The 22,004-nt window shown below is 66.6% G+C and overlaps 4 protein-coding genes across 9 annotated transcripts; 1 reads left to right on the forward strand and 3 right to left on the reverse strand.

The window, feature by feature from the left end:
* The first annotated feature begins 1,019 nt into the window (after positions 1-1,019).
* On the forward strand, positions 1,020-4,209 carry CLIC3 (chloride intracellular channel 3). The gene is made up of 6 exons (XM_016131022.2): positions 1,020-1,586; positions 2,340-2,449; positions 2,527-2,652; positions 2,778-2,884; positions 2,981-3,156; positions 3,243-4,209. Exons 1-6 carry the CDS (start codon positions 1,551-1,553, stop codon positions 3,399-3,401), a joined length of 714 nt encoding a protein of 237 aa, XP_015986508.2. The 5' UTR covers positions 1,020-1,550; the 3' UTR covers positions 3,402-4,209.
* PAXX (PAXX non-homologous end joining factor) lies at positions 4,033-5,636 on the reverse strand. 3 transcript variants are annotated; one of them, XM_036239329.1, is made up of 7 exons: positions 5,445-5,635; positions 5,305-5,365; positions 5,001-5,050; positions 4,732-4,922; positions 4,579-4,647; positions 4,326-4,410; positions 4,033-4,225 (listed from the first exon to the last, which is right to left on the reverse strand). In XM_036239329.1, exons 1-7 carry the CDS (start codon positions 5,576-5,578, stop codon positions 4,207-4,209), a joined length of 609 nt encoding a protein of 202 aa, XP_036095222.1. In that variant the 5' UTR covers positions 5,579-5,635; the 3' UTR covers positions 4,033-4,206. The 3 variants fall into 3 exon arrangements, with proteins under 3 accessions (XP_036095222.1, XP_015986509.2, XP_036095221.1); XM_016131023.2 differs by having other exon boundaries at positions 4,033-4,229; positions 5,445-5,634; XM_036239328.1 differs by having other exon boundaries at positions 4,033-4,410; positions 5,445-5,636.
* A 2,913-nt stretch (positions 5,637-8,549) lies between these two features.
* LCNL1 (lipocalin like 1) lies at positions 8,550-12,810 on the reverse strand. Of its 2 annotated transcripts, XM_016131027.2 has the most exons (7): positions 11,790-12,810; positions 11,339-11,478; positions 10,769-10,842; positions 10,485-10,595; positions 10,184-10,285; positions 9,908-9,933; positions 8,550-9,679 (listed from the first exon to the last, which is right to left on the reverse strand). In XM_016131027.2, exons 1-7 carry the CDS (start codon positions 11,889-11,891, stop codon positions 9,677-9,679), a joined length of 558 nt encoding a protein of 185 aa, XP_015986513.2. In that variant the 5' UTR covers positions 11,892-12,810; the 3' UTR covers positions 8,550-9,676. The 2 variants fall into 2 exon arrangements, with proteins under 2 accessions (XP_015986513.2, XP_015986512.2); XM_016131026.2 differs by lacking the exons at positions 8,550-9,679; positions 9,908-9,933 and having other exon boundaries at positions 10,085-10,285.
* A 123-nt stretch (positions 12,811-12,933) lies between these two features.
* On the reverse strand, positions 12,934-16,177 carry PTGDS (prostaglandin D2 synthase). Of its 3 annotated transcripts, none has more exons than XM_016131029.2 (7): positions 15,996-16,177; positions 15,104-15,243; positions 14,930-15,006; positions 14,135-14,251; positions 13,935-14,036; positions 13,302-13,327; positions 12,934-13,140 (listed from the first exon to the last, which is right to left on the reverse strand). In XM_016131029.2, the coding sequence occupies exons 1-6, from the start codon at positions 16,107-16,109 to the stop codon at positions 13,302-13,304; spliced, it is 576 nt and encodes a 191-aa protein (XP_015986515.2). In that variant the 5' UTR covers positions 16,110-16,177; the 3' UTR covers positions 12,934-13,140. The 3 variants fall into 3 exon arrangements, with proteins under 3 accessions (XP_015986515.2, XP_015986516.2, XP_015986514.2); XM_016131030.2 differs by having other exon boundaries at positions 12,934-13,166; XM_016131028.2 differs by having other exon boundaries at positions 12,934-13,076; positions 15,996-16,175.
* Between the last annotated feature and the right edge of the window lie 5,827 nt (positions 16,178-22,004).

The raw sequence follows: 22,004 nt of genomic DNA on the forward strand, positions 1-22,004 counted from the left end.
TTTCAACGTGTGAGTTTCGGGGACACAGTTCGGCTCGTGCCACCACTCGCACTGGGGCTCGCAGGACGCACCAGGACGGGCCCCACGGGCAGCGAAGCCGGGCACTGCTCCCCTCGCGTGTCTAGGGGATGCGTGTGGGCTAACCCCAGATGGGCCGTCCCACCCCGCTGCCAAGCACTTGGCCGCCGTGAGCTCGTTCCGGTTTGCCGCCTGCTCGGAGGCGGAACCTCCCGGCAGGGTGTCCTCTGGCGCTCGTCTTTCCTTTTCTCTGAACCACCTGTCCACTCGTCCAGCTAGCTCTGTTTTTCTTACACATGTGTAACGGTACTTTCACACACGCAGAAACACGCACGGGCCATGTGGCGAGCATGCAGGTGCAGAGGGTCCTCAGCCCTCCTCCGGGCTGGTGGTTTGTGTGCAGGAAACCAGCAGGGCTGAGCCCCCCTCCCCTGCCACACTGCCAAAGCCTGGGGTGTTGAGTGGAGGCTGGTGGAGGGGACGCCCCGAGAGGCGAGCCGAGCTCCCAACTCCACAGGACGTCCGGGCCAGCCCTCAGGCTCACAGGGCGGCCTGCAGCCCAGAAGGGGCCAATGGACTGGGATCCCGGTGGGGACGGAGGCCTTGGGCGAGGAGGCAAAGGTGCCGGGCAGATCCCGCTCTCGGCCACTGGGTGGCAGCAGCCTCTGTGGGCCCTTCCCTCTGGGTGTCCCTTAGGGCTGCACAACCGCCCCCCCATCCCCCATCCCCCACACTCCCCGCCGCAAGCAGAGGGGGGAAGATGTGGCAGGCAACCATACAGGGGCTGGTAGGGGCACACCTGTGGGGTCGCAGGCTCCCAGACCCCCGTGGCCTTCCAGCTGAGGGCGGGGCCGGCGGATCCCGGGGGTCAGGAGGTTAGGGCTTCAAATGCCCTGCCGGTGCTCCATTCTAAACTTTAAGAGGGGAGTGAAACCAGCCCGAGCATGAGGGGGAGGGGCAGGGCTGTGTGGTCCACTGGGAGGCCCTCCTGTCGCCCCATGCCACCTCTGGAATGCAGGCTCCGCCCTGGGGAGGGGCGCCTGCCTGGTGGAGCTGGCAGTCGGTGGGAGGGGGCGCCCCTTCCCGGTGGGCTTAGCCTTCTCATCATGCCCTGGTAGGCAGCCGGAAAACTGAAGCTGGGCCAGCTGTTCATTTCTCCTGGGGCCCGGCAGACAACGGGGTGTTCACCGTAGGGAGCGCAGTGGGGTTCACGGAGCGGGCCATCAGCTGCAGAGCGCCCCTTGCGTGCTGGAGCCCCCTCCCCGCCTCCCAGTCCACTGGCCTCCGCCTCAGTCTCACTGGGCCACCGCTAGGGCGCCCCGGCCCCCCCGTGCTCGGCCGGCTCGGCAGCCCGCCCTCTCGGCGCAGCTTCCCCCACGGTCACACCCTCTCGGACACCGAGCCCTGCCCACCGCCCTGCCCACCGCGTCTGCCTGCTTAGGTGACTCTGCAGGGCGGGCCTTGGGCTGGGAGGGCACAGCCCAGGAGCCTTAAAGTGCTCCCAGGTCCCCGCTGCGCTCCCGGCCTCCGACATGGCAGAGACTGCCAAGCTCCAGCTGTTTGTCAAGGTGCGGGGCAGGTGGGGGGCTGGGAGGAGGCGGCGGGGGGGGGGGGTGCTCTGCAGGCCCCACTCTCTGGGCGGGCTGAGGGGCGGGTCCCCATGGCAGTATCTGCTCCCCTTCCTCTGTGGTGGGTGGGCTCAGGCAGCCCCGCAGACGCTGAGCAAAGCAGGGTAAATCCCAGGGGGAGAAGGGCCAAGGAGTCGTCCCTAAAGGGGCTGGGGGTGGCCTGTCCCAACCCCCCCGGGCTCCTGGGTCCAGCCCAGCCCTCCCGGAGAGAAAGCCCCTCCATGGGGAGGCCCCGACCAGGGAGCCAGTGGCAGGGGCCCAAGTGGAGGTGGGGGCGACGCAGCACGGTGGGGGGGGGCTCTGGGCCAGGCAGCCCGTCACGTCAGTGCCCAGGTCTGTGAGGCTGCGGTCCCCTCCCCCCCCGGGGGCTTGGGGCGGCTAGTGTGGTGCCAGCCTCGGTGCCCAGCCGCCGTGTGAATCACTCAGAAAACAGCTCTCTCGGCCCACCCCGCCCTCGAGCCCAGGGTCTGAGATACGGGGCAAGGGGCCAGGCCCCAGAGCCGGGGTCCCACCCCTGTGTCCTCGCCCAGCCCCCCAGCTTCCCGCAGCTCTGCGCCCCTCCCAGGCACCAAGTCGAGGGCCCGCACCGGCCACGTGCCGAGCGGGAGCCCTGGCGCTGCTCCGGTCTCTTGGCGCCAGGTGGCCGGGTCTCGGCCCGCTCGCTGCCCTGATGCCCCACGACCCCGCCCCCAGGCCAGCGAGGACTGCGAGAGCGTGGGACACTGCCCGTCCTGCCAGAGACTCTTCATGATCCTGCTGCTCAAGGGCGTGCCCTTCACGCTCACCACGGTGGACACACGCAGGTGAGCCCCCCGCCCCCGAGGGGCCCCTGGGAGCCGCTGTCCCCCGGCCAGCCACTTCCCCTCCCTCGTGCCCACAGGTCCCCGGATGTGCTGAAGGACTTCGCCCCTGGCTCGCAGCTGCCCATCCTGCTCTACGACGGCGACGCCAAGACAGACACGCTGCAGATAGAGGAGTTTCTGGAGGAGACACTGGGGCCCCCCGAGTGAGGGCCCGGGGCCCGGGGACCGCAGGAGGGGCTCCCAGGGAGGACCCGCCAGGACAGAGCCCGGGAAAGGCCCTGCGGGCCCGCGCGCGGCTGACCAGGGCCCCTCCCCTCTCCCACCGCAGATTCCCCAGCCTGGCGCCCCGCTACAAGGAGTCCACCATGGCGGGCAGCGACGTCTTTCACAAGTTCTCAGCGTTCATCAAGAACCCGGCGCCTGAGCAGGATGATGGTGAGGAGGGGCCGGAGCATTCGTGACAGCGGGGGGTGTTGCGTCCCGGGCCGAGGCCTTGCTGAACCCCCTCCCCACCTCCGCCCCGGTCCTCAGCCCTGTACCAGCTGCTGCTACGCGCCCTCGCCAGGCTGGACAGCTACCTGCGCGCGCCCCTGGAGCACGAGCTGGCCCGCGAGCCGCAGCTGCGCGAGTCGCGCCGCCGCTTCCTAGATGGTGACCAGCTCACGCTGGCCGACTGCGGCCTGCTGCCCAAGCTGCACATCGTGGACGTGAGCGCGGGCCGGGCGCGGGAGGGCGCGGGCGAGCGGAGCGCTTCCCCGGGGAGGCCCTGACCGCGCGCGCCCCTCGCCCGCAGACGGTGTGCGCGCACTTCCGCCAGGCGCCCATCCCAGCGGAGCTGCGCGGCGTCCGCCGCTACCTGGACAGCGCGCTGCAGGAGAAGGAGTTCAAGTACACGTGTCCGCACAGCGCCGAGATCCTGGCGGCCTACCGGCCCGCCGTGCGCCCCCGCTAGCGCCCCGCCTCCGCCGCCACCCCTGCCATCTGCAGCCCCATAAAGCCATCTGCTCCAGTGAGCGTGACTGCGCACCTGCGGGACCAGAGGGCCCGCGATTTTCACCACATTCAACCCCCCACCGCGGGATGCTCAGTTCCAGATGACAGCCCAGAATGACGGAAGTGGAGCCGGGTGGGCGGGGCGCGGCTCATCCCCTGACTTGACAGGGATGGTGGGACTGGATTGGGCACCCAAACCAGTCAGGCCAGGGCGGGGCAGCGGGATGGCCAAGGAGGGTGGGGAGCAGGGCACAGCCTGGGCACCTCGGGGCTCCGGGCCAGTGGGCAGGATGGCCCACATTCCTCAGCCCCACCCCAAGTGGCAGGTCACCACCCCCCACCATCTCCCACAGGACGTACTGGAGGCCATGCCCTGCTGGGTGAGGTCCGGAGGAGTGTGTGTGTGGGGGGGGAGGGGTCCCAGGCCGCAGAGCAGAGTTCCAGCCTTAGGAGCCCTGGGCCACCAAGTCCGGCCCTCTTGCCTCTTGCACCAGGGAGCAGGCGCCTGACACATCTGGACTGCAGGCTGAGGGAGAACCCCGGACCCCTGCCCCCAGCCAGCCCCCTGGAGCAGGAACCTGGCCATAACCTCCACCTGAGGAAGCTGTTTATTTGATGGGAAGGGGCTCAAGAAGCATGTTTGCTCCACTGGGCGGCAGGATGGGCAGGTAGATGTTGTGGGTTTTGGGGGGCTGCCCCTTCTCTCATAGGAAGACTCCTGGAGGGATCACGCTTTTTGCTTCACGTTCATAGGTCATCAAAATCTACACCACTGGCTGGTTTCTTACTGGGAGAAAAGAGGGGGCGACATTATGAAAATGTGGGGGGGGGCAGGCCCAGGGCCAGCACCTGGGCACAGGAGGGAGGGGCAGAGACTGGGCACCTCTTGAAGCCAGGGTTGATGAGGGACTCTCCAGGACACCGCCTTCTGGCCCCAAGTCCAGGGCCGCCTCTCTGGGGATCTGGGTCTGGGTAAACAAGATGCAGGGGCACCTGAATTCAGCAGAATCCCAGGGCTGCAACCCCCTCTCCACATAAATGGAGCCTCTCTCTGGAGCTCGAGGCTTGTTCTGGGAAAACTAAGTCACAGAGGAACAAGCACAGACCCAGCCCATGTCATGGGTGACAGGCCTTACCTGGTAAGAACTGCTGAGGCCCCGCCGGCCGAATGCTCTTCCTGGAGCTGATGGCTCTCTCCTCCGCAGCTGGGGAAAGCAGGCAGGAATGGAGGCATGGGCAGACAACGCTAGTGAGGCTGTGGGGTGCTCCCGCCCCTCCCCCGCTCCCACCTGCCAGCCGCTGCTCCAAGCTGCACACGCGCTCTGCCAGGCCCAGTGTCAGTGCCTGCAACCTGGAGGCTGCCTCTGGGCCTGGCACCTTGGAGAGGTCAAAGCCTAGTGCCGAGGGACCCCCTGAAAGGCTTAGGGATGCTCCATCCTCCTGCAGGGTGAAAGTCACAGCTTGCTGCTGGCAGGCTGACCTGGGAAAGGACAGGTGCTGAGCGCCGCGGCAGACCTACCCACTCCCCGCCCATCCTTCCTCCTGGCTCGAACCTCACCTGAACCGGGGGGTGATGTCCTCAGCTGCACTCAGGCCAAAACGAGCTTTCTACAGGGCACAGGGGCTGGTCACCATCTGTCTGACACACTAGAGCCACTAGCAACAACCTAAACCTGTCTGACCCGGAGCCGCTAAGCAACCCAAGCCAATGTTAGGACTACAGCTACAGAGCCAGGGGAAGCGTGCCCAGACCCTTCTGGGGAATCCCGGAACGGTCCCTTCGACCCCATGGGTGGTCCACACTGCAGGTACTGGGTGGGTGCTGGGGACTGCCAGGCCCGCCCAGGAGCCCTGTTACCCACGAGGGTCGCCAGGCTGTCCGGCGTGAAGCAGGTGCTCCAAAGCTCCACGGCGTCCGTCACACTGTGGGGGAGGGGCTGTCAGGCCGGACCACACGCGAAGCCTCCTGCGGCCCCGCCGTCCTGCGGACCCCGCCACTCACTAGAGGTTGAAGACGCCTTGGCCCTTGGCCTCAATTCCTTCCCCGTCGCAGTAGCACACAAAGCGCGGGGGCCCGGGGCCCGGCGGCAGCGTGCAGAGCGGCGGCGAGAGCGGCGGCGGTTGTGCTGGAATCATAGCACCTGCGTGAAGAACAGAGCCAGAGAGGCCGCGGCCGCGGGCCCAGGGCGCCTGCGCCGGCGGGCGGCAGCCGGAACCTGGGACGGGGCCTGAACCGGAGGGGGCGTGGCCTGGGCGGGGCGTGGCCTGGGCGGGGCGGGGCTGGCGGAGCCGGGCGGGTGGAGCTTAGGGGGCCGGAGTGGGGTCTGCGTCGCTGGGGGCAGGGCTTTTGGGACGGCGTTTAGGCCCCGGGCAGGGCCTCGAGGGCGAGGTGTAGTCACGCGGCGGGCCCTACGCCGGTGTGAGCCGGGCTTAGTGCTCGGGGCGTGGCTCCTGGGCGCTTTGTCCTGCGCTCCTCCCCGCGCGCGGTGGGCTGGACCGCGCGGTCAGGGCTCCGGGCCCTCGCGCCATCAGAGAGGCCTCCTCATTCTCCCTGAGGCCCCTGTGCGCCCTCCCTGCATCCTCTCCGAGCCCCGGGTTAACCTCCTTCACGCGTAGGTTCCTACCTGGGCTCAGCCCCTTGCTGCTTGGGCCCTTGCTGGTCCCAGGAGGCCTCCCTCTGGCCTCTGCACCTTTTGAGATGTTTCTCGCGTCATCTTTAGATACAAGCTCATAGTTTCCTAACACGGATCTGTAACAAGTCACAATACAAACGTGAATAAAGTACGGTAACCAGCGTGAGAAGCCGCCCTCACCTATTCCTCTCTGGGCCTTAAAGGCACCTAAGCCTTGAGGGCACCTTGATCAACAGGCAAGGCCTCTGACCCCCTGTGTGATCGGAGCCTGTGAGATTTAATGGGATGGGCAAATAATAAACGAAACACGCTAGTGCCAAGTGGCGCCACTTGGCACTTGGTACCCTAGCCAGAGGCGGCAGCCACTGCCGGAGCCCCACAGTGGGCACAGAGCAGTGCTGCTCAAGGCTTTGCAACTTGCTTCTAGCCAACAGAATGTGGCAGCAGCCATGCGCTGTCATCTTTGTCCTTGAATTGCTCACCACGACGTGAGGCAGCCCTGTGGAGACACCCACAGGGCAAAAGGCAAGGCCTGGCACAAGTAGTGAGGGACGCGGCCCCTCCCGAATGAGCCTCGCCAGTGGCCTGACTGCAGCCTCAGGAGAGATCTCGACCCTAGGAGGCCCTGAGCACCTGTCCCAGACTCGAGCCCAGAAACTGGGAGAGAATACATGTTTGTTGTTATAAGCCATCCAGTTTTGGGGGAACTGAGAGGGAACTGAGGCCTGCAGGGGTGGAGGTGAGGGGGGCAGGGGGAGTGGCAGAGAGCTGCCGAGACCCTCCAGGCAGCGCCGATGGATGCTGGGCTAGGGGTCCAGAGTGGAAGTGGAGAGCGGTGGGGCAAGGGGAAGGGAGGGATCGTGGGTGATTCTTGCATTCGGGCAGAGTGGAAATGCCCATCCCCAGTCCAGGATGCCGGGCCGGGTTTGTGGAGGATGCGGGGGGCCTCGGCCACGTCGCGTGAGCTCCGCGATGTGACTGGGTGTCTGATGGAGACGCGAGAAGGAGGCCGTGCACACGAGACTGGTCTACAGGACTGAGTCAAACTGAGAAGCTTCTGCACAACAAAGGAAGCCGTCAGCAAGGCAGAGGGGCAGCCATTTGAATGGGAGAACATATTTGCAAACAACATCTCTGATAAGGGCCTAATGTCCAAAATGTACAAAGATTTCATACAACTCAACTACTTTATCTATCTATCTATCTATCTATCTATCGCCAATTAAAAGCTGTGTAGAGGACCTGAACAGACATTTCTCCTGAGAAGACATATAAATGGCTAACAGACACACGAAAAGATGCTCACCTTCACTGGCTATTAGGGAAATGCAAATCAAAACCACAATGAGATACCACCTCACACCTGTTAGAATGGCTGTCATCAACAGGACAAGCGATAAGTGTTGGAGAGGATATGAGGGAAAAGGCACCCTCAGGCACTGCACATTGGTACAGCCACTGTGAAAACAGTGTGGAGGTGCCTCATAAAGTTGAAAATAGAATTACCATATGACCCAGCAACCTCTCTTCTGGGTATCTACCCAAAAAAACTTCAAAACATTTATCTGCAAAGATATATGCACCCCAATGTTCACTGCAGCATTATTCACAGTAGCCAAGACATGGAAACAACCAAAGTGTCCTTCAATAGATGACTGGGTGAGGCTGTGAGCAGCGTGAGCCGACAGATCTTGTGTCCTGTGGCTTCTGGGTGGGGAACTGGCAGAAGGCTACCTCTACGAGGCCTGAGCACGGAGGTAGGACAGGACCAGCCCTAGGCCAATCTGCAGGTGGCAAAGGGATGGCCACTCCTAGGCCCTGAGGGGCCCTGTGGGGCTGCCCACCCCGTAAGGGAGCCTCCCTCCAAAGTGTGCATGAGGCCATAGAGGGCACCCTGCATCACTCCACTCTGGATCCTTCCCAGGGGACCGGAGAGGGAAAAGTTAGTGGGTGAAGGCAGAGGGATCAGAGCCCCGTGGGGGCCAAGAGCCTGGTGGTGAGATGTCCCGTGCCAGTCTCCAGGAGCGCAAGCCTCCCCACCTTGCAGACTTAAATCCCTGCTGTTGCCACCTGGCTCCTTCTGCTTCTTCTGCTCTAGGTCCATATGGAAAACAAATGACAATCAATAGGTCAATCCATGGATCGATCGACTGGTTTATCACCTGGGCTCAGACAGCGTTTCTCAGCAGATGCCTCGCTGAGGTGAGCAGAGGCACCTGGTCCAGGCATCAGAAGAAGAGTGGGTGGGTGAGCTCGCAGGTCACAGGTGTGGGAGGGGCCAGCTGTCTGGGTTTCCCTACACTCCTCCCCCTCCCCCAGGACTTCAAGTCCAGACTGGCATCTGAGAAAGAAGAGGACGATGAGCTATCAGCCAGACGAAACAATGATCAATATTTGAATATATGTGCATCCGGTATTATTTTTTTCTAAACTATTTACATTACAAAAAAAAAAACATTTAGTTTAGCAGCAGAAATAGGTTTATTTAGAAACAACAAAGAATTGCAACTTGCGAAACTCAAGACACCGCAAAAGGCAAGTTCAGAGCATAGAGCAGGGGAATCTTTTGTAGAGCAAAGGGGGAGTTGGCAGTGTCATGACTTCTCATTGGCTGGTTTGTGGGCGTCTCTCATTGGCTGGTTTGTGGGCGTCTCTCATTGGCTGGTTTGTGGGCGTCTCTCATTGGCTGCTTTGTGGCCGTCTCTCATTGGCTAGGCTGCTCCCCTGCAGGAGGAAATCTGCCTTCCTCCCGCTGGGGTAGTAATCTGGAAAACCTTGCCTTTGGGGAGGGCACTGTCTCTTCCTGTCGGGGTAACTGGCAAGGAGTGGTAGGCTCGGAGAACCCCCACAGGCCCTCCTCACTCTAAATTTTAGTCGAGGATTCCTTTGTTAAATTTCACAAGCTGTTACGCCATTTTACCCCCAAATTCTTCAGGACGCGTCTTTAAAGAACAGCGGCACTGTCCCGCGCAAACAGCATGGCGGGACAGTCCTGTACCCCGCCCTCTCCCCAACGCTGGGCCGGGAGGGCCTGGCTCAGAGTTCCAACAGCGGGCACTCTGCGGGGCGGGTGGTCAGGGGAGAAGTGGGGGACGGAAGCGGCCCAGATACCCACGTCAGGCTGTGGTTTGGGAGACGCCCAAGGGCTGAGCGGCCGCTGCATTGGCGGAGCCAGTTGCGCGCTGGGCGCGGAGTCCTGCAGGGCAGGCACCCCGTTCTCCAAGCGGCTGTGCTCAGGTCTGGGGAGCAGAGTGGGGAAGGCACCCCCAGTCCCGGCGCGGGGTGTCCATGGGGTGGATCCCGCATGGAGCCCAACGCTAGTCTCTGCCTGGTGCAGCCCCAGGGACAGGGGTCCACTCTGTAGGGTCAGAGTCCAGACCCGAGCTGTCCCTCTTTGGGCAAGTCCCAGGCCTTAGGGGCAGCATCCGCCTCTCCCCTTATTCTCCCCCCACAGAATCACAGGCCCGCTGGCTGTTGGAGATTGTTTATTGTGGGGGTGAGAGATAGGGGGGGTAGTGGTGGAGAGGAGCCGTCAGGGGAGGGCTGGCACACGGAGCAGCGGGCGGCACTGCACGGGGACAGCAATCCTGGGCTGGACCCTTCACTACAAACAGGGCGGCAGATGTGGGGTGACACCCCGTCTCCCAGCCCCGGGCCCCCGCTCTGCCCCACCTGAGTTCTATAGTACTATTTCTACCCCTGCCCTCAAGATTGGGGACCCCCACCATGCAGCCTTCTGGCCAGCAGAGCCCCCCACCTCGCCGTGGGTCTGCAGGGCACTGGGAATCGCATGGTCTGGGGAGGGGTGCCCAGACCAGGCCCCAGGACTCACCTGGGAGAAGGCACCAGCACACTGGTCTGTGGGAAAGAGTGGGGCCTGAGGAGCCATCCAGTGCCCCCTGCCCCCGTGGGGGGCAACTCCCACCTCCCCTGAAGATCCGAGCCTCCCCGCCTGTGGCTCCCCCCACCCCCGGGGGGGCACCAGCCTGTGCGCCGTCCTTCCCCACCGGCACAGACAGACCGGGCTGCCTGGCACTTCCGCCTCATCTGGGGTAAGTGGGGTGGGCCAGGGCCTGGCAGCTCCGAGCAGGGTGGGGGCAGCGCTCACCCGACTTGGCCAGCATGGCGCCCTCGCTGGGGTTCAGGCCCACTTGGGGTGCCAACTGCCTCATCTTCTGGGCTCCTTCAGGAAACATCTCTGGGGCACGGGCTGGGGACAGGGAGCCAGGAGGGGGAGGTGAGGGGAAGGGCGGGAGGGAGGTCCAGCAAGCAGGGATGGGTTGGGGAGGGGTCCCCGGCTCCTGCCATGGAGTCAGAACTTGCTGGAATGTGCAGTGAGCAGCACTGCAGCCAGGCCTGGGCGTGGGTGAGGGGGAGGTGCCCACCCCCTGCCACCCACCGCCACCCACCTAAGAGCTGCAGCCAGACGTTCCTAACGCCCGCCTTCTGCGTCTCCAGGTACAGCAAGGCAAAGTGCGCGTAATCGGTGGACACCACCCGGATGTCGGTCTGGGCCATGGCTGAGGGTGCGAGAGACTGAGCCCAGGGCCCCCCACCCAGGACACCCACCTGGCAGCCAGCACAGCCGGCCCAGCCCCCACCCCACAGCCTCCCACCCAGCCAGCCCTGCGGGCTGCTGCCCTGCCCCCCCACCCCCACCCTCACCCCCGCTCCGGCCGCCGCCCCGCCTCACCCGCATTGCTGAACTGTCCGACCGCAGCACCCCTGCTGAAGGTGGTGTCCATCTTCTGACACCCGCCATCGGGCCTGGGAGGAGCAGCCACGGCCCCCTGAGCAGCGGCCCCTGCAGCCCCAGCCCTGCCCGCCGTCCCGAGGACAGTGCCCAAGCACGAGGCACGTGGCCGCCACGCATGCGGCGGCTGAGGCCGGCGCCCCCTCGCCCCCCTCGCAGCAAAGCTTACGGTGCCTCGTGATCACCGTGCAGGTGAGGAAACACGCAGGGGCGGGGGCAGGTGTCGAGGGCTTGCGGCGCAGCCAGGGGATGTGGGGTCTCTCCTCCAGAGTCACACACAAACCCAGGGACGAGGTCCTCCGTGCCCGGGCCACAGGCGGAGTCTCCGCCACGGGCTGGGCCCCTCGGAGGCAAACGGCTGCCGCTGCCTCAGCCCCGCAGTGCGGTGGCACCGACAGGGTCCCGGGCGAGACTCCCGATGTGCCAGCCAGCCCCCCGCTGGTTCCCGTCTGGCCTTACTCTGGCCGGGTCTAAGGCCCAGTCCCAGGAAGGGCTCGTGGCGTCACTTACGTGGAGTACCCGAACTTGAGGGCCAGGTCGCCATTGGCCAAGGGGGACACCCAGACCACGGACATCTTCATGTTGTCCTTGGTGTCCAGGAAGCCCGGGTCATCCGACGCCACTGCGACCACGTACCAGGTGCCCTGGAACTGCAGGAGGGTGGGGGACAGCTGCGACTCGTCCTGATTTGGGGCCTGGGGAGAGGTGGTGGGCCCCACCGCCGCCAGAGGCTGGGCTGAGGGGCTGGTCTTCTGTCCACCCCTGCCCACCCGCCCCCAGGTGGGCCAGGTGGATGGGGGCATTCTCTCATCCCCAGGCTTGAGCCGAGCCTGGATCAGAGAAGCTGTGGTCAGCACTGGGCTGCCCCTGGCCCTCCAGCCATTCTGGGTATAAGGCAGCTGGGCCCCTGGGACCTGGATGGACAGAGCATCTGTGAGCAAGAGGGGACACCTGGGCACACCTGGCTGGCATCGAAGTTGGCCTGGATGGGGACCTGGGCCTGGCCCGGGGTCGCCCGGAGCAGGGCGAGGATGCAGATGACCAGCAGTGTCTGCAGCATCATGGAGGACGGTCCTGGTGGTGGCCAGGGCTCGGGAGCAGGGCCTTTATGCCCCTCAGGACGCCCTGGGGCAGCTGGCCTGCCCACCTGGACAGACTTGCTGAGATAGGCTCCTGATCAGGTTTCTCCCTGCAGCACCCTGGCCCCTCTCTGCTTCCTTCTGGGGAGGTGGCCGGATGCCCTGCAGCAGCGGGAGGCGTAGTCCTGGCAGGCCCCCTGGGATGCTGGCCCCCAGCCCTCAACTCTGGCACAGCCCCTAGCCTGCCTCCTTCAGGGAGCCCTCCCAGAAGCTCATCTGCTGCACATCTCAGTCTCATGATCCTTGGTGTCTCTGCAGGGCCTGGCTGAGGTCTGTCTGCCTGGGTAGGGACAGAGTGGGCAGGCAAGGAGGGCCCAGCCAGGAATCTGGGGACAGCAGGAGTCGAGGGGCAGGGCTGTGAAGGAGACCACACTCCAGCAGGGGCTTGGCTTTGTGCCAGGGGCCTGGCGACTAGGCAGGGCTCTGTGCTCTCAGGCCCAGACCAGGGCCCGGGGCCCAGGGGACGGGAGTGCCCAGGAAGCCAGAGGGGGTGTGGCCGTGTGTCTCCGGCCCAGTCAGGTCGGTCCTCGCCAGTCTTGGGAGTGGGGCACAGACACTCCAGCCACCTTCTTTGTCCCTGGAGACCTTCACCCCTCCCCAACCCCAGTGTGCTAACCCTGCACCTTCAAAACCCACCAGCGCCCACGCTCCCTTGGGCCTCATGCCTCTCCTGGCCGGGGTGAGGGGCCGCAGCGAGCTCAGAGCCGTGTGTCGCGTGGGTGGGAACTGAGGACTGTCCCTTAGCTGCCCTGACTTCTGGACCGGCCCAACTCTCCCACCTCGCCGGAAGCAAACGGGACCAAGCTCCAGCCCACCCCGCCAGGCGTCACGCAGAACAGAGGGGGCCGGGGACACAGCGGTCCGAGGCAAGTGGGGATGGTCAGGTTCCCTGGGAGCCAGCCAAAGCCAGGCCCAGCGCAGTGACGGAGGACCACAGGACAGACAGACAGACAGGAGCCGGGCTGCTGACTTGCTTCCGGAGTTTATTCTGAGACAGGACGAAGCTGAGGGGACAGCGGCGGTGGCCGGAGGAGCCAGGGCTGGGGTCTCGGGGTCTTGGAGGAGAACAGAGCAGGGCAGGATGGCCAGGTCCTGAGATCTGGGGTCCCCTGGCCAAGAGAGCAGGCAACACCCCTTCCTGTCTCAGGGTCTTCAATCCCCTTGGGACTCCACCTGCAGAGAAGTGAACCCCCCAGGGCCTATCCCCTGAGGTCGCTCAGCGCGGAGCCCCTGTCCCCTCTGACCACCCCCCCCCATTCCCGCCCCAGTCCCTAGCCCCTCCTGCCCTGGGCAGCCTGGCTGAACCCCTGTGAAGCCCCCCGCCCCGCACTCACCTACTCATGCTCCTCTATGCATTTTGCTGCCAGGAAGGAAGCAGAGGGGTCAGCGCCCTGGCCCAGGCCGCTCCCCACCCCTCCCCATGCTGGGCGGAGTGCGTTTGCCCCTCCCGCGGCCCTGGAGGGTGTCTGGTTGGACCCCCGACACACGGACTCGTCCTACCCCTCCCCAGCCCCTGCTCCTGCAGACAGAGGGGCCCCGTGCCCCATGTCACCTCGGCGTAGGCGGCCTGCCCCCGCCGAAGCCTCGGGGAGCCCGCGCCTGAGCCCCAGTGCGCTGGTGCCCCGCATTCCCTTGGTGCCTGTGCTCCCATGGGGCCGCCACCCAGCAGGTTCTGTTTCTCATGCTTGCCCCCACCAGGCTGGGGACCCCTGTATCCTGGGGGCTGACCCGAGGCCTGGCACGCACGTTGGGTGCTTGGTGAATCCAGGGAGGGATTCAAGCCAAGGGGCTGCAAGCCAAGGTCGTGCTGCAAGGACAGACCCCCCGCCTCCGCGCTGGTGGCCACGTGCTGGTCAGTGGGCGGTCAGGCCCGAGGAAGGCCGCCCCCGGCCTCCTTGAAATCAGGAGGCCGTCTGTCTGCCTCTAATCTGACCTTAATCCCTTCCGTCAGCCCAGCAGCCCAGTACCGTTTCTGGGCAGGAACACAATGGCGTCCTCTGTGAAGCCCTGGGCCTTGGCGAAGGCGGTGAATTTCTCCTTCACTTCGGCCCTGGGGCTCTGGGTGCGGCCTGAGGCAGGGAGGAGAGCCGGGCGGTCTCTGCTCTGCCCCCCCCCCCCCCCCGGGCCTCCCGCCAGGCTGCAGCCCTGGCACCGGAGGGGCACGTACTGTAGAGACTGGCCATGTGGACGTCCTGGCCGAGGCCTTTGGTGCCGGAGGTGCAGAGCAGGGCGTACTCGTCATAGTCCGTGTCCACCACCCACACGTCGTGCCTGCTGCCCCAGTCTGGGCACCCGGAAGAAGACGCCAGTCGGGGACCCTGCCCCACGCCCCTGGCCTACTGCCTCGTGGGAGGGGGTGCCCTCTAGGGCTGGCGGGGGGGCCACGTGCTCCGCCTTGGGCTGGCTCCCTTCCCGGCCCCTCCGCCGCCGGGCAGGGGGCCAGCCCTCTGCTTCCTGCTCGCACAGCCTGTGCCCTCGTGGGGCCCAGTGTTCCCACCGCAGAAGTGCGGGTGGGCCAGCAAACACGCAGGCTCAGAAACTAGGGGCTCGTGGTGCAGCCACCAAGCCCTTGGCCACCCCGCAGGAGGACAGCCTTCCCAGTGGGGAAGCCCTCGCTGGGGGGAGGTGTGGGGCCGTGTGCGTGTGCGTGTGTGTGTGTGTGGAGGGAGTGTGGAGGGGGTGCTGGACGTCTGTGCCCTGCTGGCCAGCAGGGAGAGGCAGCAGAGACTTTAAATTCCCTCAGGGCCCCGGAGACCCGGCAGGCCCTGGATGCAGCTCCAGAGGGTCCCTGGGCCCCTGTACCTCAGCATGGCATAGCCCCAGGCCAGGCCCGGGACTCGCAGACCCAGCTGGAGTGGCTCACCCCGCTCTAAACTGCTGGGCAGGGCGGTTGCCCAGAGCCACCCACCAGCAAGTGTCACCTGGCGCTAGACTCAGGGGTCCAGGAGGGGCCCGCACTCACGGGGACTGGTGTAGCTGTAGCTGCCTGGGGTGCCCGCTGGCCGCAGCAACAGAGTCCGGGTCTCACACTGGTCTTTCCTGTGCGCAAGCAACCCTTGGGTCAAGATCAGGCCCAGGGTGTCCCTGGACCTCGACCACCAGGCGTGGAGCTCTGGGCCCCTGAAGCCCGTCCCACCTGAGGAAGGTGTTGGTGAGGTTGAGGCCGCCATCCGCGGCTGGGGCCACCACAGACTTGCACATGTACAGAGCGGCCTTCTTCTCCCGGAACCAGCTCGAGTTGGAGGCGAGGCCCAAGGTGAACCAGCGCCCCAGGAACTGCAGCGAACGGCCCCCGCCGAGTTGGCCAGGACCCTCTCGGGCCAACGGGGGTCCTGTCGCCAGGCGGGCCCCGACCCTCTCTATGCCCACCATCCGCCCCCCGCCCCCCCGCAGGTCTGACCCGCCCCCCGCGCCACCCCGCCCCACCCCCTCCGCCCTGCGCCGGCCGGCGCGCACGTGGAACAGACGGCAGAGGGCGCCCGATCCCTGCTTTGGGGGCTCGGGGTGGGCTCCACGGCCCTTGGTTGGCTGCTGGGCGTCTGTAACGTTCGGGGGCGGCGGGAGGGGGGGCGTGCCGTGTCCCCGCGCAGTCCCCGAGCGTGAGCGCGCCGGCGGCGGTGTGTGCGCAGGGCGCGGGCCCACGCGCACCCGGGCGTCTGGGGCCATCCGTGCGCCACCCCGCGCGTCCTCTCGTCTGCGCGCTCGCGCACGGAGGTGTGTCCCGGGACCCAGGTGCAGACCGTGTGCGTTTCCTCCGGGTGTCATGAGCTCAGGGGTGTGACTTGGTTTGGACGGCAGGGGCAGGCAGGTGGCCCGCGTGTCTGCATGTGCCACCTTGCAGACACAGGTGCTTCCCAGCGGTTGCCGACACAGGGCTCTGCTCCCAGTTGGCCAAGGGCCGCCGCCCCACCCGTGGCCTTAGGGGGTCAGTTTGCTGCTTTGCTCAGCTCCCCTGTTCCCAGAGAGACAGCTCCGCCCCAGAGAGCGCCCCCTTCCCACCCTGGGCACCGGGCGGGGGAGCACCTCACCTTGTCCTGCTGGAAGTGGGGCTGCGCGGAGACCTGGGCCTCGGCCGCGGTCTGCGGGCCCCCCAGGGCCCCCAGCAGGACCAGCGCCATCCACAGTGTGCTCAGGACAGCCATGCTCCCGGAGCGGGCGTCTGGGGCCTGGCGCCAGCGGTGCAGGCAGAGCGAGGCAGGCCAGCGGGACGCGCGGAGGCCGCTGCGGAGACCCCTATTTATGGGCCTGGCTTGGCTTCCACCCAGGGCCCAAGGACGGCCCACTGGAGGCTCGTGATGTGGGGGTGGGGGCGTGGGAAGGATGCGTTGGCAGAGCCCAGCTGCGGCCTCGCCCCCCACAGCCTGCTTATGTAAGAGGCTCTGACCAGGACAGGCTGGGCCCTGCCGCGGGCCGCTGAGGGTGGGGGAGGGGGCAGGCAGAGGCCTCTCAGCGCGGCCCCTTCTCCAGTCCCAGCGGCGGCCCCGCAGCCTGGGTGGGGAGCAGCCTGGGTGGGGGCAGGGTCCGTGCCTTGCTGCTGCTCTGCCCCCGGCGGCCTCTGGTCAGTTCCCACCTAGGGAGGGGACCTGCCTCTCATCAGCCCTGCCATCATTCCCTCTCTAAGCCGGTGGCTCTGGGAGGAGACGCCGGAACCCACCTGTACCTGCGCGTCTGGTCCTGGGGCTGCCGGCCGGGCCGTCAGGCGTCCTCCCGGCTCCTCCGCACACCTGTGCCCTGCAGCCCCGCCGGGCGGTGTGGAGGCGAGGCCGTCTGGCAGGCCGAGAGCTCTGTGTTCCCTTTGGGGTTCACAGCGTTCGCCCACGCTCGCTTCGCCTCGCAGGCAGGGGCCGGTCCTTGGTCCCAGCTCGCTTTGTCTTCACCGGGGGACAGTGCGGCGTTTGCCTTGTGGCTGGTTCTGTGCCGCTTTTTAAGCCGTCGGGTCCGTCCGCCCTCCCTGTGCGGCTTCTTGATGTGTGACATGCTTGGAAAGGCCGTCTCCATTCTGAGGGGATAGAACTTGGTGTTTCTCGGTTACTTCTACAGTCATGTTTTTGATTTTTTCATCGTTGGTCCAGCTGACGTGTGTGTGTGTGTGTGAGGTGTGAGAGGGAGCTAATTTTTTTCGCAGATGATTACCATCATGTGACCCCCCCATGACCTGTGTGTGACCCCCAGCCGATTCTGTGGCCCCCATCCCTGGAGTGGGGCCAGCACCTATGGGCCTGTGTCCCCCGTCTCCAGTGGCCCAGGGGTCGAGGGCACAGGCTTGGCTTTATTTCACAGCATAGCGGGGCTGTTGGCAGGGTGGCCTGGGGAACAGCCGGGTAGGCAGCCCCTGGCGGGGGGGTCCATGCTTTCTCACTGGTGTGGGGGCTGGCGGGGGCCAATGTGAGAGGGCGGGTGGGGAGAGAGGAGGCGCCTGAGGGAGACGGGGCGAGGAGGGCAACGGTGGCCAGCCCGAGACACCCCGCCCTGGCCTCCGGTCAGCCCCTGCTCCCCCCATGCCGTGCGTGCTCGGGGCTGTGGGGGGAGAGGCCATCATAACTGGGAGGACCCCACCCTGCCCGGGCTGCCCGGGGCACGGCCTGGCCCAGGAGCAGATCTGGGGGTCCTTTCAAATTGGGGCAGGGGCAGGAAGGGGGACGTGGGAGGAGGGCCTGGGGGAGCCAGCCACAGGCCTGTTCACTGGCTGAGCCCTGGGAGCCACTGGCCTTGGGGAGGCCGGTGGCTCTCTGAGGGGCCTGGCTGGAGGTCCCTGCCCAAGCCAGGCTGCCCCAAGACAAAGGCACCTCTGTCAGGGTGAGCACGCCCTAAGGTACGGCAAGGGGGTGACCAGGACCATGTGGAGAGGCCCAAACGCCTCTCACTCTGGCTGGCTAGGCTGAGCTGGGGGGACCTGGGGCCAGATTCCCAGGGGTCCCATAGACCTTGGCAGGACAAGAGTGGCTCCCTGAGTGTCCGTCCCTCAGACCCAGGGCCCAGAACCGAGTTCCTCCCGCCCCATTTCTCTGGCAGACAGCAGAAGGCCAGGCAGTCCCCAGATCCCTTCTCCTCGCCCGACTGGCCTTTGGGGTTGAGGTGGGCCTGTGAGGGGGGCGGGCGGCGGAGGCGAGGTGGGGGGCCTGGAGAAGCAGGACTGCTCCTGCGGGCAGTCTCCCGGGGGCCCGAGGGCCTCAGGCCCCTTCCTCACCCTGCAGAGGACCTGGGTGTGGGCGGAGGGGCTGCTCCCTCCCAGGTGCCCGAAGGGTGGGGTGAGGGCCGCTGAGGACACCTAGAGGGTGGTCTCCCAGTGTTGGGGTGCCTGTGGGGGGGCACAAGGGCACAGCCCGGCCTGGCAGGGGGGAGGGGCTCCCCACCCCGCCCTTACGGCTTCCCCCCACAGAACCGTACCTATGAGCCAGGCAAGGCTGTGGGCACCCCTCCTGGGGGACCCCCCCATCATGCTGCCCAGGGGGACCGGCCGGGCGGGAGGCCTGGGACTGGAGTCCGCACCCTGCAGGATGGAGGGTGCGGGGTGGAGAGCAGCCAGGTGAGGGGGCTGCGGAGGGGCCGGGCCCTGTGGCCCTGCCCACCCCCTCCCCGCCACGCTCGGGCCAGCCTGGCTTCCCTCTGGGCCATGGGCCCCCTCTCGGGCCCTCCCTCCCCAGGCTGCTCCCCCTGCACACCCGGGCGACAAGACCCTCTTACCTCATCGGCCCCTCCCTGCACCCTCTCCTGGGCGATTCGCCCTCCGAGGTCTCCGTCTGCGCCATGCCAGGGACCCCAGCTCTTGAGCCACTCCCGACCCCACCTTCTCACCCTGCCCCTGACACCCCAAACTCAGCTTCCCAAACCTGCCCCTCCTCTGCTCCTCACTCCCCAAGCCCACCCAGTGGTGGCCAGAGCCGGGCCTTCGGGGAGTATCTGCGGCCCCTCTCCAAGTCCTCTGCCCGCCCCACACTCTGCTTGCGCCCACCAGCCCCAGGTGCGCTGGTCCCCGGGGCTGCAGCCCACCGTCCCACCCCACTGATGGCTGAAGGGGCAGCTGCCTCTGATTCTGAGCCCTCCAGCCCCTCCCCTAGTACCCCTGCCACCGGTTCTGGCTGGTTGGCTCCTCCAAGACTGCACCTAGACACCACCTCCAGGAAGCCTTCCGTGAAGGCCCAGATGAGGCTCTAGGTGGACCCAGCGTCCCTCCTGCTCCAGGACAGCCCTGACCGCTCCCTCCTTCTGCTCCAGGACAGCCCTGACCTCTCCGTCTTGTTTCACGGGGACCCGTGTCCATCCCCACCGGCGCCCTGTGAACGCAGGTGCCCAGGAAGCCTGAGCGAAGCAAACAGATGAGCGAATGAATGAGCGTGTGACAAATGTGCGTGTGCACGCGGGCACACGGTGCGTTTGGAGCGGCGGGGCGGGCCGGGCAGCCCCTGGTGCTCCCCCGGAGAGGTGCTCCTGCCCCTGGCAGGCGGTGGCTACATCTCTAGGTGGGAGGCCTGCAAACGCCCACCCGTCCCAGGACCTGTGGGGGGCCAGGGGTGGGGCCGAATCGCCCCGTTCCCTGTTCCTCCCGCCACCCCCGCCACCCCTGGCTGCCGCGATGGAGCTGGCAAGTGCCAGAGGCCACCAGGCAGGCACAGGGTGACCCTGGCGCGTGTCCAGCCTCTCTGAGCCTCTCTTTCCGATCTGTGCAGGGGCAGAGAGGGTACTCCCACCTCACAGGGACTCGGGGAGGGACCTGGGTGGGTCTGCTCCTAGCAACCTCTGTAGGCCCTGTGGGCAGGGCTGGGCTGAGGCCACCGCCCGGCTGAGGCCACCGCCCGGCCCCCTCTCTTCCCCACTCCCCTCCCACCAGCTGTCCCTCCCGGACTGCGGGGGTCCCCGAGCACAGGCGGGCTTGGTCAGGCGTCCATCCAGCCCAGCTGCAGAGGACCTGGGGCCCGATTTCGGGGCTTAGGAAGTAGGCCCCAGGCACCTGCCCTGAGACCCTGTTTGGGGCACACTCGGCACACGCTCGGCACGGGGGCAGGCGATTCGCGTCTTCCCGGGCCCAGGCAGGACCGGGCTGGCACCGGGGCTGTGCGGGATGGAGGTGCGGGGTGGTGGGCGGGCACCGGGACCCCGCGGGACTCTGTGCCCCTGTGCTCTGCTCTGGGCTCGGCCTTGCGTGTGGTCAGCGCCGCCTGAGCTGGGCCCCTGCACCTCCCGGAGGCCCCTGCTGGGCCCGACGCAGGGGGAGGGTGTGTGCCGGACGCGGGGGCGGCGAGGCCTGGCCCGGCACCGCTGCGAGCAGACGCCCTGTGCCCCAGAGCCCGCACCGCTCCTGGTTCTCAGGGGGACGGAGCTGGTGGGGCGTCTGAGTGGACCTTCCGGCCCCGGGCGGCAGGATGTCTGCTCTGAGCCCGTGAGCAGATGCTGGCCTCTGAGGACCCCCACGCGGGGTCGAGCGCAGGGAGAGACCCCCGGGAGGCTGACCTGCCATGCTCCCAGGTCAGCCTCCCCCCTGCAGGCACGTGGCTGCATCTGGGCAGCTCTGGACGCGGCGCGGCTCAGCCTCCCGCGGGCCCAGCGGGCGGGGGCCCGAGCCGGGCACGTGAGCTGAGCACAGCAGAAGCAGAGCTGAGGTGGCAGATCCCCCGGACCCCGCCCGGGGGCACCTGCCGGGCGGCCGGGGCGGGAAGGCCACCGCGCCACCTGCTGTCTGGACACTGGGCTGCAAGGAGTGGGCCTCGTCCTCGAGAGGTCATCGAGACCATCCCCCGCCTCTGGCCGGCAGGGTGGAGGCAAGCCCAGGGCCTCTGCCGGATCTCAGCCTGGGCGGCGACAGACCCCGGCGCCCCGCAGCGTCCTGCAGAAACGGTTCACTCTCCAGGGCCCACGGCTGTCCCCATGCCTGGTGGCCTTTTGATGACCTGTGGCGTGTCCGCTGGCCTTGGGTGGGACTCACAGGAACCTTGTTGTCCCCCCCCCACCCCGACCTGCAGGAAGGGCCTTGAGGGCGCCTGAGCTGGTGGCCAGCAGCTGCTCCAGTGCACCCACCGCACCCCCTCAAGCCGCACCCCCACCCCGGTACTCCTCCCAGGGGGAGATGTTGGGGGGACTGGCTGGTCGATCCCCAAAGGATTTTAAGTGGAGAAAGGGTAGAGCGCCCTGAGTTACCGAGAAGCTCTTAGAATATTCTTCAAAATTTCCGAAGGGCTCAACCTCCCAGCTGCCCCCCCGCCCCAGCTCCAGGGCTGTGGCAGAAAAGACGGCCGGGGGAGCCAGGGTCAGAGACGGCCATCGCCAGGTGCCCGCAGAGGCGAACCAGAAGCGGAGCTGCGGGGAACAGGGGAACAGTGTGGCCACGCCTCCAAGTGGGGGCCCCGAGTCTGCAGCCTGAGAACCCCAGGGCCGGGCGCAGGAGGGGCGGCCATGGCCCATTCGCTCGGAGTTAGGGCTGCCGGGGTGACGGCTCCCAGAAGCACCCAGCCCGGCCGTGGGTGGTCAGGCTCGAGCTCGCCCTCCCGCCTGCTCCCTGGCCGGCTGGGCACCCCTCCCACAGGACCGTGAGGGGCAGGGCCTTGCCCGCCGGCCAGAGCAGTCTCCTGGGTCCGGCTCTCTTTTCTCACCTCTGTGCCCGGTGGGTCCACTGGCCCAGCTGTCTGCAGGACTCCTGGTCCCGCCGGGGTCGGTGGGGACGCCTCTCGAGCTGGGCCCAGGGTCCTTTCTTGGTTTTCGGCCTAAGCACGCCCCCGAGATGAGCGCACCTGCCTTTCACTTCAGGCATGAGGTGACCCCAGCTCTGAGCAGGACCTGCAGCAGGGTGGGCGCCCAGTGGGGCCGTGGGTGCTGGGTCCCATGGGGCGGGACGGAGGGCACCTAGCTCACAGGCCTCCATCCTGGCACCGTGGGGGGCCCTTTGGGGTCACCCCACACTCCCTGCTCCCCAGGCCCATAGCTGGCCTCTGCTGGATGCCATCGAAAGTGGCCTGTGTGTGACATGTCCAGCCAGATGGCCTGGATAGCCCAGGCCAGGCCAGGAGAGTGCCAGCCCGCAGGGGGAGGCTGCTGGAGGGTTAAGT

This window comes from Rousettus aegyptiacus, unplaced genomic scaffold (assembly GCF_014176215.1).
Source record: "Rousettus aegyptiacus isolate mRouAeg1 unplaced genomic scaffold, mRouAeg1.p scaffold_m13_p_3, whole genome shotgun sequence".
NCBI classification, from domain to species: Eukaryota; Metazoa; Chordata; class Mammalia; order Chiroptera; family Pteropodidae; genus Rousettus; species Rousettus aegyptiacus.

Bases quoted from the DNA above. Each gene is read 5' to 3' on its own strand.
- CLIC3 (XM_016131022.2), top strand. From the start codon at position 1,551: ATGGCAGAGACTGCCAAGCTCCAGCTGTTTGTCAAG. The intron at 1,587-2,339 runs GTGCGGGGCAGG...CCCCGCCCCCAG, and splicing joins AGCTCCAGCTGTTTGTCAAG to GCCAGCGAGGACTGCGAGAG. The intron at 2,450-2,526 runs GTGAGCCCCCCG...TCGTGCCCACAG, and splicing joins ACCACGGTGGACACACGCAG to GTCCCCGGATGTGCTGAAGG.
- PAXX (XM_036239328.1), bottom strand. From the start codon at position 5,578: ATGATTCCAGCACAACCGCCGCCGCTCTCGCCGCCGCTCTGCACGCTG. The intron at 5,051-5,304 runs GTGGGTAACAGG...TGTGCCCTGTAG, and splicing joins CGGACAGCCTGGCGACCCTC to AAAGCTCGTTTTGGCCTGAG. The intron at 4,411-4,578 runs GTAAGGCCTGTC...TTGTTTACCCAG, and splicing joins GCCTCAGCAGTTCTTACCAG to ACCCAGATCCCCAGAGAGGC.
- LCNL1 (XM_016131026.2), bottom strand. From the start codon at position 11,891: ATGATGCTGCAGACACTGCTGGTCATCTGCATCCTCGCCCTGCTCCGG. The intron at 11,479-11,789 runs GTGTGCCCAGGT...ACCCTCCTGCAG, and splicing joins CCAACTTCGATGCCAGCCAG to TTCCAGGGCACCTGGTACGT. The intron at 10,843-11,338 runs GTAAGTGACGCC...TGCTCCTCCCAG, and splicing joins CTCAAGTTCGGGTACTCCAC to GCCCGATGGCGGGTGTCAGA.
- PTGDS (XM_016131029.2), bottom strand. From the start codon at position 16,109: ATGGCTGTCCTGAGCACACTGTGGATGGCGCTGGTCCTGCTGGGGGCC. The intron at 14,252-14,929 runs GTGAGTGCGGGC...CCGGGTGCCCAG, and splicing joins CTACAGCTACACCAGTCCCC to ACTGGGGCAGCAGGCACGAC. The intron at 14,037-14,134 runs GTACGTGCCCCT...TCCCTGCCTCAG, and splicing joins CCACATGGCCAGTCTCTACA to GCCGCACCCAGAGCCCCAGG.